The sequence below is a fragment of the Rattus rattus genome, chromosome 11 (genome assembly GCF_011064425.1).
Source record: "Rattus rattus isolate New Zealand chromosome 11, Rrattus_CSIRO_v1, whole genome shotgun sequence".
Lineage (NCBI taxonomy): Eukaryota > Metazoa > Chordata > Mammalia > Rodentia > Muridae > Rattus > Rattus rattus.
The window spans coordinates 93,243,470-93,263,410 of NC_046164.1; the positions used below are offsets into that span (position 1 = coordinate 93,243,470).

Genomic DNA, 19,941 nt, shown 5'->3' on the forward strand with positions numbered 1-19,941 from the left:
TGTTTCTCTCTGTGCTTACACCTCTAGGTGTTTGCCTTGGACCCACTGAGTGGAGTGTGCGAGGAGCAGTGCCTCGGCGCTGGCTGAATTCTTCCGGGGGCTTTAGCAACTTTGCTTTCTCCACATAGGTCTTACACTCTGAAGGCAATGGCTAAAGCTGGAACTTGTTATTAAGATTAGCAGTCTACAGGACTCTACTGTGGCCCTAACTTTAGCTGAAAAATACACCTTTTCTCCATTGCTCGCTAAAAACCAGACAGGCAGCACTGGTAAACCCACAATGGAGTAGAAGGCAGCCAGGAGTGTGCCCAGGGAGGGAATGGCCGCAGCCTCCAGGGAGCTAAGGAGGAGCAGCACAGGCCTTCTCACTGGTCCACTGAATGTGTGACTCAGACAGTTACCTAGGACCTCCTTTTTCCTTAATTCAGAATTCTCTTCAACCATTCTTTTTCTCTGGTTTTCTTCAGAGAAAGCTAGTAATAATAATATAAAAAAGCAGCAGCCAAAAAGCCCCAGAAGCAGCAGCTGAAAGGTCTGGACCTTGTTCATGCTGGCGGGGTGGATGGAGGGCAAGCAGGCCTGGCTCTGAGCCACACAAGACCAACGGTTGAATGAGTGAGGTAGCTATAGTTGTGCCAGTTTTTCTGAGCTAACGCATTAAGTACATGCATGTGGCTGTTTCCAAATATTTCTTGACACTCTTGAAAAGGTATTAGTCTTTCCAAGATGCAGAATTTCCTCTAGGTATGTAAAGCTAAAGACAGCACTCGCTTTCCTTTGGTTTATAATCCGAGGTAGGTTGTGACGCTCATGGTAGGGTATGCACTCACTGTGAATGAGCCCTGGGTTCACCCCCATACCAAAGTGAAAATAAATCTGGACATGTGATTGCTTTGAATTCCAAATGTGCTCAGACAGTAAAGATAGAGCGAGCTGCTCACTGGAGTCTACACAAACCACCCTGGATCCAAACCACAAGGCTTAAAAGCGATTTGGAGTAGATAGGCTCTACCTCCAGCCCAGCGGGGTCAGTCCAGGCCACTCGGGGGTAACACAAAGGAGGAGGGAAGGGGTGTGTGAGAAGGAGAGGCATGTGCTTGTAGCAGTAAGGAGGGGAGAGCTTCTGGCTACTCGCCTCACTCCTCCCACTCTGAGAGGTTTGTGCTGTACACAGGACTGGCATTACCTTCATACCAGTTAGAAGAAATTTATCATTTCATGCGACTGGATCTGGGTCTCTGGATTTCTCCCCCCCCCCCTCTCTCACACACACACACACACACACACACACACACACACACACACACACACACACACACACAGAGGCACGGTGAGACAAGCCTGCTATCCTGGCACTTAGAAGGCAGAGGCAGAATCTCAGAATCTTGAGGCCAGGGAAAGCCTAGTATTCAGATGTAGTCTTGTAAGAAAGTAACTATTAAACTAAGCCTAGAACACTGACATTCTCCAATTAAAACCTCAGTTCTGACCCCAATGACACGAGTCAGAGTAGCTTATACACAAACACAAGCTTTAGCACGTAGATATTTAGCACTCTAAGTTCCCATCTTTTCTACTTAAAACATAGTCAAATGTTGAAATGCTAATGCCAATATATTGTTGCTTAAGTAAGCAACATGTAGTGCTTCTTTTCCTTTTTCACGAAAGGCCAGTATATTAGCTCCGATCAGTATGTGCAGAAGCACTGGAGACAGCCACGTGTCTGTCTGTATTCCTGCTGTCTTCCTGGGAAGCGGAAACAGAGAATTGCTTAAGTTTCTCTAATGAGCCTGCCCAGGCAACACCATGAGAGCTTGTCTCAATTTTAAACAAAGTAAAATGCCACAGTTTCCTTCTACCACCTGTCTAACCAGTTGGGCAAACACTGGAACACTCAGGGGACCAAACAGAGTTACATGTGACTTGTAAAACATGTAAGGACAGCAAATGAATCAAAAGTACTTCCTGAATATATCATATGTGCTACAACGGTAAGACACTGCAACACAAGTGGGGACTCCAAAGTTGACATTGGATTGACAGATACCTCACGGTTTAAAACTTTGCTTTGAAACATAAATAGGAAGACAGGCATCAAACGAAGGAAGTGTTGATTCTACTCCAAAATACTGAATCAATACACTCAAGTTCTTTTCAAAATATCCCAGAGCACCTGAGGCGCCGCAGGCCTGTAATCCCAGCACTTGGGAGGCGGAGGCAGGAGGATCAGGAGTTCACGGTCAGCCTGGAGTACATGAGATCTGGGGTATATAAGAACACATTTCAAATGAACAAGTGACACCCACCCACCGCACCCGATCAGTCGCCCCGTATTTCTAGGCCCCTGTGGGGCAGAGGATACGTCCCTGCCTGGGTCTTCAGATGCAGACGAAAATGGTGCTCATCCAGGTAGTGTGTCTTCATAGAGTGAATGGCCCGTGTTCTCACAGCCAGAGGCCTGCGGTGAAGGACCCGCAGAGGTGTTTTCTGGTCAATCTTCAAGTCCTAGAGGAGGACACAGAGCAATCGGAGTCAGAGGTGGCCTCACAGCAAGGCCTCAGTGCTGCCTTGGCCTCCCGTGGCTCAGCATAGGAGTTCCCAGCATTGTCGGGTAGGTGGGGAGGCTAACGTCGGAACCAGCTACACCTCCCAAGCTCTAACTCGGTGGGACTTCACAGAGCCTAGTCCCAACTACTCCTTTCTGAACATCACTACTACCCATACATAAGAGGGGGCTCGGAAGGGAGTAATCCCGAGGGCTCCCTGCCTTGAAACGTAAGGAATCAGTCAGGATTCTGGTGCAGGACTTTGCTAGAGGATAACACTGTTACCTTGGTCTCTTAATGCTACTAAGTGAGGACTGGAGGAGTGGCAGGGGGACGGTGGGACCTGAGTGTCACTTGTGTGTACGGGAAGTGGGCACATCTTACAGGCAGTATACTCCTATTTGGGGGTATCTGGGAAGGAGCATCAGTGTTTATCAAAATGGTTCTGTTAAGTAAGCGTGACTGAGTCTGTACAGTGACTCACGCTCCTCCAGTATTTCTTAGCCCAGACTTACAAACATAATGTCCGCTGATATTTTAGCAATTCAGATGTTTCTCGGAGATACAGGCTGCTTTTTTCTTATAATTATGTCCAATTAGAGATTTCCCCTCATGTTGTAAATTAAGAAACAGGGATTCATACTATAAAAGGTCAACTACTTCAAGCTTTTAAAAATAGATTTTAGGCAAACCAGAAAAGTCAGTTCTTAAGAACTCTGAATTCTGTGCACTTTCTTGCTGGAACAGCTCCTCCTGATTTGCATTACTGTGAGCGGCCGCTGCTCTGCTCAGAAAGGAGTCTGCATTCCCTTCCAGACGCTAGGCCAAGAGCAGGTTCCGACAAAGACCACACTCGAAGGGCATGTGGATCTGGAAAAGCAGTCAACAGCCCCTCCCCACTGTGATTCTATAATTCTTATGAGATGGGTTGTCTAGGAGGCTTGACTTTTCTCTAGTAAAAAGGCAACTCTGCTCAAGACTGAGCTGAGAGCACTCACAGGATGGACACAGGGATGTGCAGAAAGCAGACACAGCCATCCTTTAAGTTAGCAACTACTGTTGGGCATGGCAGCACATCCTTTAATCCCAGCACTCAACCTGGTCTATATTATGAGAGCCAGAGCTGCATAGTGAGTCCCTGTTTAAAAATAACTAACAAAACATTATAATAAATAAGTAAATATCTAGTGAGAGCTCCTCTCCCTGCTTCTGTTACTCCCGTGTCAGGACTGACTACACACTGGCCACCAGAGCCAATCCAGACACAGCACTCATCACCCACTTCAGGCCATGTGTCACACACATCACACACACACACACGCACCTTTCAGACCACAAACAAACACAAACCACACACACACACACACACAACCCCCCACCACCACCACCACCAACCACACACCCACCACACACACACACACACACAGTCACACACAACACACACACACACACACACACCCCCCACACACACACCCCCCACACACCACACACACACACACACACACCCACCACCACACACACACACACACACCACACACACACCCCCACACACACACACACACACACACACACCCCCCCACACACACACACACACACACCCCCCACCACACACACACACACCCCACACACACCACACACACCACACACACACACCACCCACACACACACACACCACACACACACCCCCCCCACACACACACACACACACACACCACACACACACACACACCCCACACACACACACACACCCCACACACACACACACACACAGCACACACACCACACACACAGACAACCCACACACACCCCCCACCCACCCCCACCAACACACACCCCACCTACCCCCCACACACACCCATACCACACACCACACACACACCACCCACACACACAAACACACACACACACACCACATGACACACACACACATAAACACACACAAACACACAACACACACACACACAACACAACACAAAAAAACACACACACACACACACACACACACACACCACACACACACACCACACACACACCACACACACACCACACACACACACCCACACACCCCCCACCCCAACCACACAAACACACCACACCACACACACACTCACACACACACACACCACAACACAACACACCCACACACCACACCCCCCACAACACCACACACACCCACACACACACCACACACACACCACACACACCACACACACACACCACACACACACACACACACACACACACACACCACACACACACCACACACACACACACACACACCACACACACACACACACACCACACACACACACACACACACACACACACACACACACACACCACACACACCACACACACACACCACACACACACACACACACACACACCACACACACACACACACACACCACACACACACACACCACACACACACCACACAAACACACACACACGCACACCACACACACAAACACACACACACACACACACACACACACCACACACACACACACACACACACACACACACACACACATTCTCTCTCAGAAGCTGCTCTTGAGGAGGAGACAGCAGTGGACCTACAGTGCTGCTTTTCTCAGAATAGAGAACTCACTCAGCTTTATCGTTACAGCAGTGGGAATTTTATAAAAATATAAAAGTGTTACTAGAAACCACCCAGGCCCAGGAGTGTGCCTGGGAGTGGCCTCTGACTTCTGTCTCTCTATAAAATCACCTTTCTCTGTTAATTTCCTGCCTAGATAACCCCCATATGCTGGTGTGGTTTTGTTTCTGCTGGGAATCACACCCAGGGCCTTGCACCAGGCAGGCCCTGTCACTAAGCTGCAGCCCCAGCCCTTGAGTCTGTTTTTACTGGATTTATTTTTCACTGAACCTCAATGCCAGCCCCTAAACTTATTGTTTGCAATGACATTTTTTATCAGCATTTTAAATGATTCCTATATCTACATTTTTTTGGCAGGTTTTTGGTTTGTTTGCTTGCTTGTTTTTTTAAATAGACAGGAACTCACTCTAGACCAGGCTGGCTCTGAACTCAGAGATCCATCTGCCTCTGCTTCCCGAGTGCTGGGATTAAAGGTGTGCACCATTATACCTAGCTGATTTATAAGTCTGTGAAGGAATATGTGGTTCACAGGGTTTCTGGATCTGTCTGCACTGTATCCTCTCGTCTGTGGCTGGAGATGTGGCTTTGGTGCAGTGCGTGTGGTGCCCCGGGTTCAACCTCTAGCACGGTGTAAAAAGCAGGTCTGGCGACACAGTCCTATAACCCAGCACTCAGGTGGATCAGGAAGACGAGAAGGGCAACATGACCCTTGTCACATAGTGAGGTCAGTCTGGACTATATAATAACCCCATTTAAACCTCGACAACATCAACTAAAACCTCAATTAAAACAAAAACAAAACAGAGAAACAAAAACAAAAACCCAATGTTTTTAAAGGCCCTAGACAGCAGGGCCAAGTACAACGCCTGCAGAGGGCGGCCATCTCTTGGTGGACAAGCAATGTGGGCTTTCCCTTCAGCTCCCACGGCCTTGCTTTGTCTGGATGAACTCTAGCCCAGGTTAAGAGCAAGCTCGCCCTGCTCCTGCTGCTAACAGCTGTGAGAAGCGTGTTGAGCCCAGCACAGGCTCACTCAGGGTGTGGCCTGTTCCCTCGGTCTCTGCAGCCCTGCTTGGTCCTGAACTCACGCCCTTTATGTGCTGTGTCACTTCATCCAGCCAACACCATCTCCTTCCAGTTTGGTGCTGTTGAGTCAGGAAGGCCCCTTTCCTGCACAACCTTACACAGGAGCCATGCCCCTCAGAAAGGGTACACTGGGCACACAGAGCTTCTGAGACTCTGTCCACCTCTGCTGTCAATCTGTCCTGCTGTCAATCTGTCCTGCTGTCAATCTGCTCTGCTGTCAATCTGTCCTACTGCCAATCTGCTCTGCTGCCAATCTGCTCTGCTGCCAATCTGCAGCTCCTCCCCGCCCACTCCCCCTGCTCCACTGGCTGAAGAAGAACATGAGGTCATGCACTGCTGTGTCCTGGAGGTGGAGCCGCACTGCAAACCACTGGGTCACCCTGGGTTGCTCCTTTTCCACCATCTGCTCCGATCCTTCACCCATTTCTCTCTAACCTACTGGGTGCCTTACTCTCCGTAACTAATGATAAATCCTATTTTTGGAAACTTTTGCCATATTGTTTTCTCCATAGCCATCCGTGTGTGTGTGCACATGATACGGTTGGGTGTGCTGAAATCACAGGGCACATGCTCCCGGTACTGCCCCTAGCGTCTAGGACAGCGCTTTCCGTATGCTAATAGCCATCACTTTAAACACTCTGGTTCTTTCCAGTAGAGTCTCGCTGGAGAGCCCATGCTGGCTTACACTTGGGATCTCGACCTCCGAGCCACCACACCCAGCTCTACCCCGTGATTTAAAGATCTGGGTAGTAAAACTCCATTATACAGATAAACTGTGTGTGTGTGTGTGTGTGTGCGCGCGCGCGTGCGTGCGTGAATGTATGTGTGCATGTGTGTATAGTGTTATTTAGTAGGTCATCTAGACTGCTACAGAACACTGCCCATTTAAATAATATCAGATAACGTTGTGCTCATTTATGCTCCTTCAAACCTTGCACTGCAATTCTCATTCTCTGCCTTCCCCTTGGCTCCCTGCCCCCTCCCCTATCCCACATGCACTCTCCACCTTACTCCTCTCAGACGGGCTCTCACTGAACCTGGAGCTAGGCTGGCAGTCAGCAAGTGTCAGCAACCCCCTGCCTCTGCCTCCCACAGCTCTGGGGTTTCAGCATGCATGGCCATGCCTGGCTTTAACACAGGAGCCAAGACCCAGTCTTGGGTTCCTGTACTTGCACAGGGAGGTACTCTTGGCCATGTGACCACCTTGCCCGTCCTTCACAGTGCCATGCTTCCAGAATGCTTCACACAGTTCCTGCATGTATTCATTCATATGTGATCTCAGGATCAAGATCTAGTAACATGCTTTGTTTATATTTAACTTTTATACATAACCAAATATAATAGCATTACTGAGTATTTTCTAGGTAGTTGGTTATGCGGTAATGGACCATGAGAGAAGGCTTGGTAAGGCTGAGCTAAGGTTGGAAGCCCCAGAGACCCTGAAGGAACTATAGGAGCTTTGCCTGCTCCTGGAACCAGACCCCTGTCACGTAGCTGCAGTCCCCCACAGGCCTGCCCCCCATAGAGAGGTCTGTGGCCATCAGTCACGTAGATGCAGTACCCCAAGCCCTCCCACATGTAGACCAAGCCAATAGGAAGCACCTACTGTCAGACCCTGACCCACTCCAAATCCAGAAGGAATAAAGGTGTGTGAGAATTACTCCACCTTCTGAGAGCTTCTGTCCTAAGAGCTATTAACACCTCTGCCAGGGAAGAGACCTGCTCACCTGAAATGCCACCAGACGCTCACACCCCTAGCTGGCCATCAGCCTCCTGCCGGCTCAGAAACGCTTTGTGTAAGTGAACTAATTTAATTTTTCTAAACTAATTTTACAGATGAAAGCATAAAGAGGTTAAGGAATTTGTCCAAAGTTGCACAATTTGTTCTAAGAGTTGACCCTAGCATCTGTCTTCAGAGTCAGCAACACTGACTCCAAGAGTCAGACCACCATCCATCCAATCACTGGGCCAGGGAGTGGGAAGCCAGGATTTGATTGCAGGTCACACCAACCCGAAAGCCTGGGCTCTACGGTGTGCTGGGAGTAAACTAGAAGACGATGAGTTTTTCATAGGCAGAGGAGAAAAACAAGCAAAGAGCTGCATGCTGTACCTTTAAGTCGTCCAGGAACCCAATGTCCTTCTTCTGTATGGCTCTATTCGTCCATATCAAGGCACTGTAGGTCTTAGTCTTTTCTTCTTCGCCTTCCTTCATATGCCCAATTGCCTCTCTAAACAGAAACAGCAAAGGAACTTTTGTGTCAACACATAAAATACACACAGACCTTGTCCCAAATCTGTGACAACAGCTTGGCTGAGGAATAACTTGCATGCACTTCCTCCACTAAAAGGACACTTCCTATGAATTTTACTGCTTCCGGGGCTGTGCATCTAGCATAATCTAACCTATGACACTTCTGCTGCCCCCAGAAAGGCCCTCCATACCCATGACACTTTCTTCCCATTACGTTCCCCAAGTCCTGAATACCCACTACCTGACTTTCTATCTTTACCATTTCCCTAAAAGTTTCTTGTCAGGCACAGTCACAGACTGCATGCCACCTGGTGACTGGACTCTGCACTTAACAGTGCTGTCAAGGTCAAGGAGCATCTGTAGGGCAGTATGAACCAGTACTCCATATCTCCATATCAACCAGCACCAAGTAAGTATGTAGGTTCCCTTTATCCCTGGGTTCTCTTTGCCTGCTGTCAACCTCAGACTGAAAGTTATTATGTTCAACAACTTAAAATGAGCTCTCTATACCCAGATCCCCTGGGAAGAGAGCTGGATTCTCAGAAGTGCAGACAATCCTGAGAGCACAGGTGAGATCACCTCTTCTGCTCACATTCCTGGCCCAAGAGGAACAGGCCTGGAGCCCTCTGGACATAGGAACCCAGGAGCAGTCTGGAACAGGATCCTTATAGTTTCTGCCTACCCCAGAACTGACCCTGTGACACAGCTCTCTGTACCCAGATCCTGCTGGGAGAAAGCAGGTCTCCAGGAATGCTAGCTGACACATGGGCTTACAGGAAGGTCAAGCCACTGTGAGAGACAGCAAGACCAGCCAACACAGGAGATAAGCAGATGGCGAGAGGCAAGGGCAAGAACCTAAGCAACAGAAACCAAGGCCACTTGGCATCATCAGAGCCCAGATCCTCCACCACAGCAAGTCCTGGACACCCCAGCACACTGGAAAAGCAAGATTTGGATTTAAAAATCACAACTCATAATGATGTTAAAGGACTTTAAGCAGAACATATATAACTCCCTTAAAGAAATATATGACAACACAGGTAAACAGGAAGGAGCCCTTAAAGAGGAAACACAAAAATCCCCTAAAGAATTACAGGAAAACACAGGTGAAGGAATTGAGCAAAATCATCCAGGATCTAAAAATGGAAAGAGAAACAATAAAGAAATCAGAAAGGGAGACAACCCTGGAGATAGAAAACCTAAGAAAGGGGTTGGGGATTTAGCTCAGTGGCCCTGGGTTCGGTTCCCAGCTCCAAAAAAAAAAAAGAAGAAGACCTAGGAAAGGGATAAGAAGTCATAGACACAAGCATCACCAACAGAATACAAGAAATAGAAGAAAGAATGTCAGGGGCAGAGGATACCATAGAAAACAAAGACACAGCCATCAAAGATGATGTGAAACACAAGAAGCTCCTAACCTAAACCATCCAGGAATCCAGGACACAATGAGAAGACCAACCCTAAGGATGAAAGGGATAGAAGAGAGTGAAGACTCCCAACTTAAAGGGCCAGTTAATATCTTCACCAAAATTATAGAAGAAAACTTCCCTAACCTAAAGAAAGAGATGCCCCTAAACATACAAGAAGCCTACAGAACTCCAAATAGATTGGACCAGAAGAGAAATTCCTCCTGTCACATAATAGTCAAAACACCAATGCACAAAACAGAAAAGAATATTAAAAGCAGTAAGGGGAAAGGGTCAGGTAACATATAAAGGCAGACCCATCAGAATTACACCAGACTTCTCACCAGAGACTAGAAAGCCAGAAGATCCTGGGCAGACATCATATAGACCCTAGGAGAACACAAATGCCAGCCCAGGCTACTATATCCAGCAAAACTCTTTCAATTAACATAGATGGAGAAACCAAGATATACCATGACAAAACCAAATTTACACAGTATCTTTCTACAAATCTAGCCCTACAAAGGATAATAGATGGAAAACTCCAACACAAGGAGGGAAACTACACCCCAGAAAAAGCAAGAAAGTAATCTTCTTGCAACAAACCCAAAAGAAGAGAGAGACACAAACATAATTCCACCTCTAACAACAAAAATAACAGGAAACAACAATCACTATTCCTTAATATCTCTTAACATCAATGGACTCAATTCCCCAATAAAAAGACATAGACTAACAGACTGGATAAGTAAAGAGGATCCAGCATTTTGCTGCCTACAGAAAAAACATCTCAGTGACAAAGACAGACACTACCTCAAAGTAAAAGGCTGGAAAACAACTTTCCAAGCAAATGGTTTGAAGAAACAAGCTGTAGTAGCCATTCTAACATTGAATAAAATCGATTTTCAACCAAAAGTTATCAAAAAAGGTAAGGAAGGACACTTCATATTCATCAAAGGAAAAATCCACAAAGATGAACTGTCAATCCTGAATATCTATGCTCCAAATGCAAGGGCAACTATATTCATAAAAGAAACCTTACTAAAGCTCAAAGCACACATTGCACCTCACTCAATAATAGTAGGAGATTTCAACACCACACTTTCATCAATGGACAGGTCGTAGAAACATAAACTAAACAGGAGACGTAGAGAAACTAATGAAAGTTATGATCGTAACGGAATTGAATGGGTATCTACAGAACATTTCATCCTAAAACAAAAGAATATACCTTCTTCTAGCACCTCATGGTACCTTCTCCAAAAGTGACCATATAATTGGTCACAAAACAGGCCTCAACAGATACAAGAAGATAGAAATAATCCCATGCATCCTATCAGATCACCACACACTAAGGCTGGTCTTCAATAACAACAAAAATGACAGAAAGCCCACATACACATGGAAGCTGAATAATGCTCTACTCAATGATAACTTGGTCAAGGAAGAAATAAAGAAAGAAATTAAAGACTTTTTAGAATTTAATGACAATGAAGGTACAGCATACTCAAACTTATGGGACACAATGAAAGCAGTGCTAAGAGGAAATATCATAGCTCGGAGTGCCTCCAAAAAGAAACAGGAGAGCACATCAGCAGCTTGACAGCACACCTAAAAGGTCAAGAACAAAAAGAAGCAAATACACCCAAGAGGAGCAGATAGCAGGAAATAAACTCGGGGCTGAAATCAACTAAGTAGAAACAAAAAGAACTATACAAAGAAAAAACAAAAACAGGAGCTGGTTCTTTGAGAAAATCAACAAGATAGATAAACCCTTAGCCAGACTAACCAGAGGGCACAGAGAGTATCCAAATGAACAAAATCAGAAATGAAAAAGGAGACATAATTACAGAAACTGAGGAAATTAAAAAAAAAATCATCAAATCCTACTATAAAGGCCTATACTCAACAAAACTGGAAAACTGGACAATTTTCTAGACAAATACCAGGTATCAAAGTGAAATCAGGATCAGATAAACCATCTAAACAGTCCCATAACTCCTAAAGAAATAGCAGTTATTAAAAATCTCCCAACCAAAAAAAGCCCAGGACCAGATGGGTTTAGTGTAGAATTCTATCAGACCTTCATAGAAGACCTTGTACCAATACTGTCCAAACTGTTCCACAAAATAGAAACAGACGGAGCACTACCAAATTCCTTCTATGAAGTCAAAGTTACACTTACACCTGAACCACACAAAGACCCAACAAAGAAAGAGAACTTCAGACCAATTTCCCTTATGAATATCGATGCAAAAAATACTCAATATAGTTCTCACAAATGGAATCCAAGAACACACCAAAACAATCATTCATCATCATCAAGTAGGCTTCATCCCAGGGATGCAGGAATGGTTCCAATATACAAAAATACATCAATGTAATCCACTATATAAACAAACTCAAAGAAAAGAACCACACGATCATCTCATTAGATGCTGAGAAAGCATTTGACAAAATTCAACACCCCTTCATGATAAAAGTCCTGGAAAGAACAGGAATTCAAGGCCCATACCTGAACATAGTAAAAGCCATGTACAGCAAACCAGTCCCTAACATTAAACTTAATGGAGAGAAACTTGAAGCAATCCCACTAAAATCAGGGACTAGACAAGGCTGCCCACTCTCTCCCTACTTATTCAATACAGTACCTGAATTCCTAGCCAGAGCAATCAGACAACAAAAGGAGGTCAAAGGGAAGAAATCAAAACACCACTATTTTCAGATGATATGATAGTATACTTAAGAGACCCCAAAAATTCCACCAGAGAACTACTAAGCCTGATAAACAACTTCAGCTGGATATAAAGTGTCTGGATATAAAATTAACTAAAACAAATCAGTAGCCTTCCTCTACTCAAAGGATAAACGGGTTGAGAAAGAAATTAGGGAAACGACAGCCTTCACCACAGTCACAAATAACATAAAATACTTCTAACAAAGCAAGTAGGACAAGTATACTTTGTATAACAAGAACTTCAAGTCTCCGAAGAAAGAAATCAAAGATCTCAGAAGATGGAAAGACCTCCCATGCTCATGAATCGGTAGGATTAATATTGTAAAAATGGCCATTTTGCTTAAAGCAATCTACAGATTCAATGCAATCCCCATCAAAATACCAATCCAATTCTTCAAAGAGTTAGACAGAACAATTTGCAAATTCATCTGGAATAACAAAAATCCCAGGATAGGAAAACTATCCTCAACAATAAAGAACTTCGGGGGACTCACTATCCCTGACCTCAAGCAGTATTACACTGCAACAGTGATGAAAACTGTATGTTTGCCACGTGAATGCCTGGTGTCCTGTGAGGCCAGAAAAGGGAGTCAGATCCCCTGGAGCCGGGGGTACACGTGGCTGTGAGTCACTGTGTGCACTGGGAACTGAACCCAGGGGCTCTGTAAGGGCAGCAAGTGCTCTCTCTGCTTCTGACTTGTTACCAATTCTATTAGTCAACCCTTTTCATCACCTGTGTACAGGACAACATACAGTCGCAGGTGTCCACAGGAAGTCTTGGGATTTCTAAGGATCAGAAGGGATGACTTCACACTGTGGTTTTCTATAGTCAGACAAATGGTATCTACTACTACCTTTTTTGTTTTTTAACATAAGAGCATTATATAACCCAGGCTGGCCTCAAATTCACTACTTGCCCATGGATAGCCCTGAATTCTAACCTTCCTGCCCTGACCAAGCAGTTGGTAGAATTACAGGTCTGTATTACTACTGGCTACGTCTCTGCTTACAAAAACACTACTATAAACATCTGAGTGTGGTCTTTGATATATACTTTCATTTCTATTGTTGATGTGATATCTAGAAGTGGAACATCTAGGTCATACGGTCATTGTATGTTTGAGCTTACGAGAGACTGTCAAAGTGGTCGCACTTTCTTTTCTTTTTTTTTTTTTAATTCTTTTTTTCGGAGCTGGGGACCGAACCCAGGGCCTTGCGCTTGCTAGGCAAGTGCTCTACCACTGAGCTAAATCCCCAACCCCAAGTGGTCGCACTTTCAACCCCATTAACAACACACAAGGCATTCCTCTATGTCCTTGCCAGCAATTGATATTTTCTGTTTTTGGTGACAGCCATTCTCCTGGGTGTGGCTGGTTTGCACAGCCCTAGTGCAAGATGGTAGGCATTGTTTCATGTTTACTGACTACACATACATCCTCCTTTGAGAAAGGTCTGCTTAATCCCTTTCCCATTTAATTGGGTTGTCAGACTTTTGTTTTCCTTAATAGACTCTGTATGTAATTCCCTTTCACATACATGATCTTTGGAAACTTTCCTTTTGAACTCACTCTAACACATCCATTCTTACCTGGTGACGAGCTGCAAGTCACGGACTTGGATTTTGTCAGATGATTTATTAATTTTCTGCATAGAGGAGAAAGAACAGTTACCGGCTCAGTCCCGCTCAGGCACAGAGCTGACAAACACAGGCCTGGCATGGCCGCACAGCCCTCACCTGCTGCAGCTCCTTAATTTCTTGTGAAGTGAAGTGCACTCGATGAGGGTTCAGCAGCTCAACCGCAAAGGGCCTTCCTGGTAGGCACGCCGGTGGGAAACAAAACCGCGTTCACAGAGTTACCATTTGGGCAAATGCAGGAGGTGTGAGAAACAGGCTGAGTTCCAGAGGACTGAGAGGTTAGAGCAGTGTGGTGCCCTACATCTGGGGGACTGAAGGACGCATGAGTGATGGGGCGTCTGGGGCCTGGAGCAAGGAGGCTGCTAAACCCCATGCAGGCAGTATGTGAAAAGAACTGCGTCCCCAGAGGTCCTCACACAGGCTTGTGCCAACTACAAAACAAAACTTCAGTAGCCACTGACTAAGGTGGATACACTGATGGAACTAACATTGTCCCAGAGAGCACTGCCCAGAGACACCAAGGTGAGGTCCATTCTCCCAGCCACTCTTCTAAAGTGTGGATGGATGGATGGAGAGAGAGAGAGGAGGTTGGGGGGACATTCTGAACAATGGTCATTTTGAGATAGTCTTTGTTTGCTTCTGAGACAGGTTCTATCTGTATAGCTGTGGCAGTACTGGAACTCACTATGTAGGCCAGACTGACCTAGAACTCAGAGATTTACCTGCCCTGCCTCACCAGTACATCACCATGCCCAACCCTGAGTTAGTCAGTCTCTGTCTCTGTCTCTCATGCGCGTGTGCGCGCACACGGGCATACACACACACGCACACACACACACACGCACACACACACGCACACACACACGCACACGCCAGCACACGCACGCACACACACACACACATGCACACACACGCACACACACACGCACACACACGCACACGCACACGCACACGCACACACACACACTAAGACATGTCTTCTCTAGGTAGCCCTGACTGTCCTCAAACTAGATCTGCCTGCTTCTGCCTCCCAAGTCCCAAGTGCTGGGATTAAAAGGGTGGGCCTGAGAAGTTCTTATATGGAATAACTAATAAACTTTGAGGGGAAAAGATTTCCTTCTTAGGGCACATACAGTCATTACAGCCTGCAAGCTTCCAGTAAGAAAGCGTCCAAGGAAATGACGCTGTCGTTTCAGACAAAGCCCATAGTCTGCAAAGGCAGCTGCATACTGCACAGGGCTCCCCATCTGCAGGATCCTGGCCCTCCCTTGGTTCTGAGCGGCTATAGTAGCAGGCAGGTTCTAACCAGGTTAGAACGCCATCTTACCATTTCCTAAAGTTCTCACATCTACGTCTTCTCGTCCAGAGGATGAGAAATTAAAACCTGTAAGAGAAAAAGATGAGACCCAGCAGCTCAGCAATTCTTTGTTCCAACCTGTGGTAGAAATCATCCCAGCAGTCCACAGGAGGTGACCTCAAGGGGTGAGGTCTACCCCATCTCTAATCTCAATCTTGGCTAAAATAGTAACGGAAATAATAAAAAAATCTATGCCCCTTGCTGGGGTAAAACTATACACATCACTTAATTCTTATTATAACTTCACGAAGCATTAAACAAATGAACATTAAATTCCGTAGATTTAGGCAATATTCCCAGGGCCAAACAACCCAATGGCAGAGCTACACAGTTCTGATGCCAGAGCCGGAGTTCAGCTAGCACCTATGCCCCATTCTCACGGAAAGTCAAGGCTAGGAGGAAGGCCCATCTTCCTGGCCACTGGCTCTCTGCAAAAACTTTGTCTTTTTTTCTCTCAAGTAAGCAAGTCCAACATGAGCAGTCATGTTAAAATTAAACTCTATGGGAAGAAATTGAGAGAAAGATCTACCCTTTAAATAGCAAATTGGTTACATAACCAAACCCACCATGGAGCCATGCTAAAACCATGCACAACCCAAGATGAATTTATTCTCACAGACCAAACACTGAAAACGTCAAACAGGGGGATAGGTTTTAAAGATCTACATAACGAAGTGCACAGGTTCAGATCAAGGGAAGCTGTCACTGCCACAGCAGCCGCCATTGCAGACACGGTGACCACCGGTGCTCTCCATCTTCCTTCTAAGGAAGGTGGACAGGCAGGACAGGATTGACAAATGCAGACCTGGTCGCAAGGCTGGTGGATCCAGCACTCTGACACCAGAACCCATTAACCACCCAGTCAGACTGGAACCAGCGAGACAGAAGCAGAGGATCGGGTTGAGGACTGAGAGGGGCTGGGACGCATTGGCTGCCCTGAGCAGCCTCTACAGTGATGAACCAATGTGGGAGACCATCAGAGTCCTGCCTCACAAAGGCACTGCTGCATTCCCTCAGGATGTCTGCTATGGCAACACACTGCTTGATGTCAGAGACAAAGATGGATGCAGTCCGCATCCTCAGAGTGAAGCCACTGGTGGAAAAGTCTGATGTGACATGTAGACACAGGGCAGGAGACAAATTTAAGAGCCCCCTGCACACACATTCCTGCGATGGAGCGCAGTTCCATATCCCACGCTTTATTCTGTCTACTGTTATGTTACATGTGGATATGTCTGTGTGACGTGTTATGGTACCGGCATGTGCCATGGTGTTCATGTGGAGGGCAGAGGTCAGCTCTCTCCTTCCACCATGAGGAGCTGGGGACCAGACCGAGGCCACCAAGCTTAGCAGCACATGTCTAAGCCATGTCACCAGGTCTCTTTAGAAAATGTTTCAAACTTGGAAGCTAAGGAAACAGGTGGAGCCCTAGGTGGAACCTGGAAGCCATTTATGGGGGAAGCCTCCAGACCTTGTGAAGTGTGTGATGAGGACTAGTCAGGGGAGAAGTCTGTAGTACTAGAGAATACACGCTTAAAACTTACTTTTCTGGACCTGAATTGTGACTTGCCTTGTCCCCTCTAGTTCTACATCTTAAGGAAATGTCAGAGGAAAGGTCATGTCAAAAGCAAATGAAGAACGAGGATTATCAGGAACCATTAAGCGGTAGCCCCGCTCTGCAGTGGCTCTCAGACCCAGGGCAGACGGCTGAAGGCTTGAAGGCTGCAGGAAGCCAAGACACAAGGCTTTGACCACAGGGAACTGGCCCAACAACCGTTATTCAGCAAATAAGGCAGTGAATGTAGTGGTAGGGAAAAGCTTCCTTGATTCATGGACCTGGAGAATGCGTCAATACGCAGTACTTACTACCTACAGCATTAGCAGGCCCACTAACAGGATGGACTAGTTCAAAGCAACCGAGAGACAAGTGTATCTGCCCTCCTTAGGAGGCAGATGGCTGTGTAGGAAGCAAGGCTGCTCCATTCAACACTGGTTTGTTCCATACGCTGTCAAACTCAAGGACGTAGCCTTCAAGCTCGTCTTCCCAGAGCCCTCAGATATGAACCACAGATCAGGTTACAAGCCACCCAGCTGAGAGACATGGCTGGCCAATGATGGTCATCAACCCGGGATTCTGGACAAGCTTATAACCGCACACCACTACCACACAGGAGCCAGTCACATGCAGGCCCAGACGACTGCTGTCTCTCAGCAGCTTGTCAGTTTCTCAGGGAGCACACTGAGCAGACAACCTATTTTTGTTTGTATGTTTGGTTTTTTGCTTGTATGTTTTATTTTTTGTTTGTTTTTTGAGACAAGATTTGAGTATCCCTGGCTGTCCTGGAACTCTCTATGTGGACCAGGCTGGCCTCAAACTCACAGACACCCACCGGCCTCTGCTTCCCAGAGCACTGGGATTAAAGGTGGGCCACCACCACCTGGTCTGTTTGTTCTGAGGTCCCTGCTGTCGAGAGTGGGTCCCACTGTGTACTTCTGGTTGTCCTGGACCCTCAGAGATCAGACTGACTCTGCCTCCTGAGTGTTGGGGTGAAAGGTGTGTGCCACCATGCCTGGCCTGTTTTTATTTATTCGTTCTTTGAGACAGAGTCTCAGAGACCCCAGACTGGCCTTGAACTCACTATTTAGTAACTCACTATTAGATGACCTTAAACTTCTAGGTCTCCTGTCTCCACATCCCGAGTACGAGGATCCAGGCCTACACCACCATGCCCAACTTACTGGTGCTGTCAATCAACCCCAGAATCAACTGAAGTACATCCTCAATCTCAGGGTCCATCTATTTTCAGTTAGGGGACAGCATTTCCCTCTGCAAGTGGAAAATCACCACACACACACACACACACACACACACACACACACACACACACCCCCCCCCCCACCCCCGCTAAGAGGATTACCTTATGAAAACCTGAAAGGGGAGTTTCAGAGCCTCCAGCAACCCTGGAACTCTGAAGAAGCGAGGGGTGTCTTTGGGACCTAAGTAGCCCGACTGAAGATTCCAAAATCCTTATAGAAAGGGAGTGAGGGAGCCCCCCCATGTGAGCAGGGCTGCTTTACGCTTTTACCTTTGATGCAGTGCTGCGAACTAAAGCCAGACTCTAGTGCACACGGAGTGATGCCCTCAGCCCAAGCTGGGCTTACTGTCAGGCCTTCATAACCCTTATAAAGAAACAGCAGTTTGTAAATATTAAGTAAAAGTTCGCGGGGTTGGGGATTTAGCTCAGTGGTTCAGCGCTTGCCTACCGAGCACAAGGCCCTGGGTTCGGTCCCCAGCTCCGAAAAAAAGAAAAGAAAAAAAAAAAAGTTCGCAGCAATGCCACAGTCTTCTTTCCTAAATATCTGGGAAATATTAGTCTTCTAGGTCACTTTTCTCCATTCAGAAAGAATGCACGGCAGCTAGGGAGACAGCCAGCCACGGTAAGTGCTTCCTGCATAAGCGTGAGGACCCACAGCCCTGTCAGTACCAGGAGCCCTAGCTGGGGAGATGGCTTTGTGGTAAGAGCACCAGCTGCTCTTGAGCAGGACCTGAATTTGGTTCCCAGAACTCCAGCTCCTAAGACCCAATGTTCCTAGACCTATGGGCACAGCACTCATGTGCAGAGAGCCCCCCGCCCCCCACATATATGCACATACATGATTTTAAAAGTCTTTAAGACAGCAAAGGATGGCAACATGCTTCTTTATCCCTGGTACTTGGTGGGCACATGAACATGAGCAGATCCATGGAGCTCAGTGCCTAGCCTGGCTAGCCACCTCGGTGAGCCCCAGGTTCAGTTCCGCTTGTCTCATAAAGCCAGGTGGAAAGCGACTGAGGAAGACATCTAGATGTTCTGGCCAGTTGTGTGTCAACTCGACACAAGCTAGAGTCATCAGAGAGGAAGAAACCTCAGTTGAGGAAATGCCTCTGTGAGATCCAGCTGTAAGGCATTTTCTCAACTAGTAACCAATTGTGGGTAGGGCCGTCCCTGGGCTGGTGGTCCTGGCTTCTATAAGAAATCAGGTTGTGCAAGCCAGGGGAAACAAGCCAGTAAGTAACATCTCTCCATGGCCTCTGCATCAGCTCCTGTCTCCAGGTACCAGCCCTACCTGATTCATGTCCTGCCTTCCTCCGATGGTGGCCTATGATCCGAACAAACCCTTTCCTCCACAACTTGCTTTTTTTTTATCATGATGTTTTCTTCATAGCAATAGGAACAAGACAGCAGCCAACATTGACCTTTGGCCTCTCCATGCACGCTCATATGTGCCAATTCATAAGAGTAAAAATAATAAAGTAAATA

General features: G+C 46.6%; 1 protein-coding gene across 1 annotated transcript in view; it reads right to left on the bottom strand.

Annotated features, from left to right (window-relative positions):
• Nucleotides 1-19,941, bottom strand: part of Pus10 (pseudouridine synthase 10) — a 52,460-nt gene that overhangs the window by 3,910 nt on the left and 28,609 nt on the right. The window contains exons 10-14 of the mRNA XM_032917020.1: nt 15,611-15,667; nt 14,383-14,459; nt 14,236-14,291; nt 8,364-8,481; nt 2,363-2,505 (exon numbers count right to left, since the gene is read on the bottom strand). Coding sequence (XP_032772911.1) covers nt 2,363-2,505; nt 8,364-8,481; nt 14,236-14,291; nt 14,383-14,459; nt 15,611-15,667 — 451 coding nt within the window. The remainder of the gene's footprint in view (nt 1-2,362; nt 2,506-8,363; nt 8,482-14,235; nt 14,292-14,382; nt 14,460-15,610; nt 15,668-19,941) is intronic.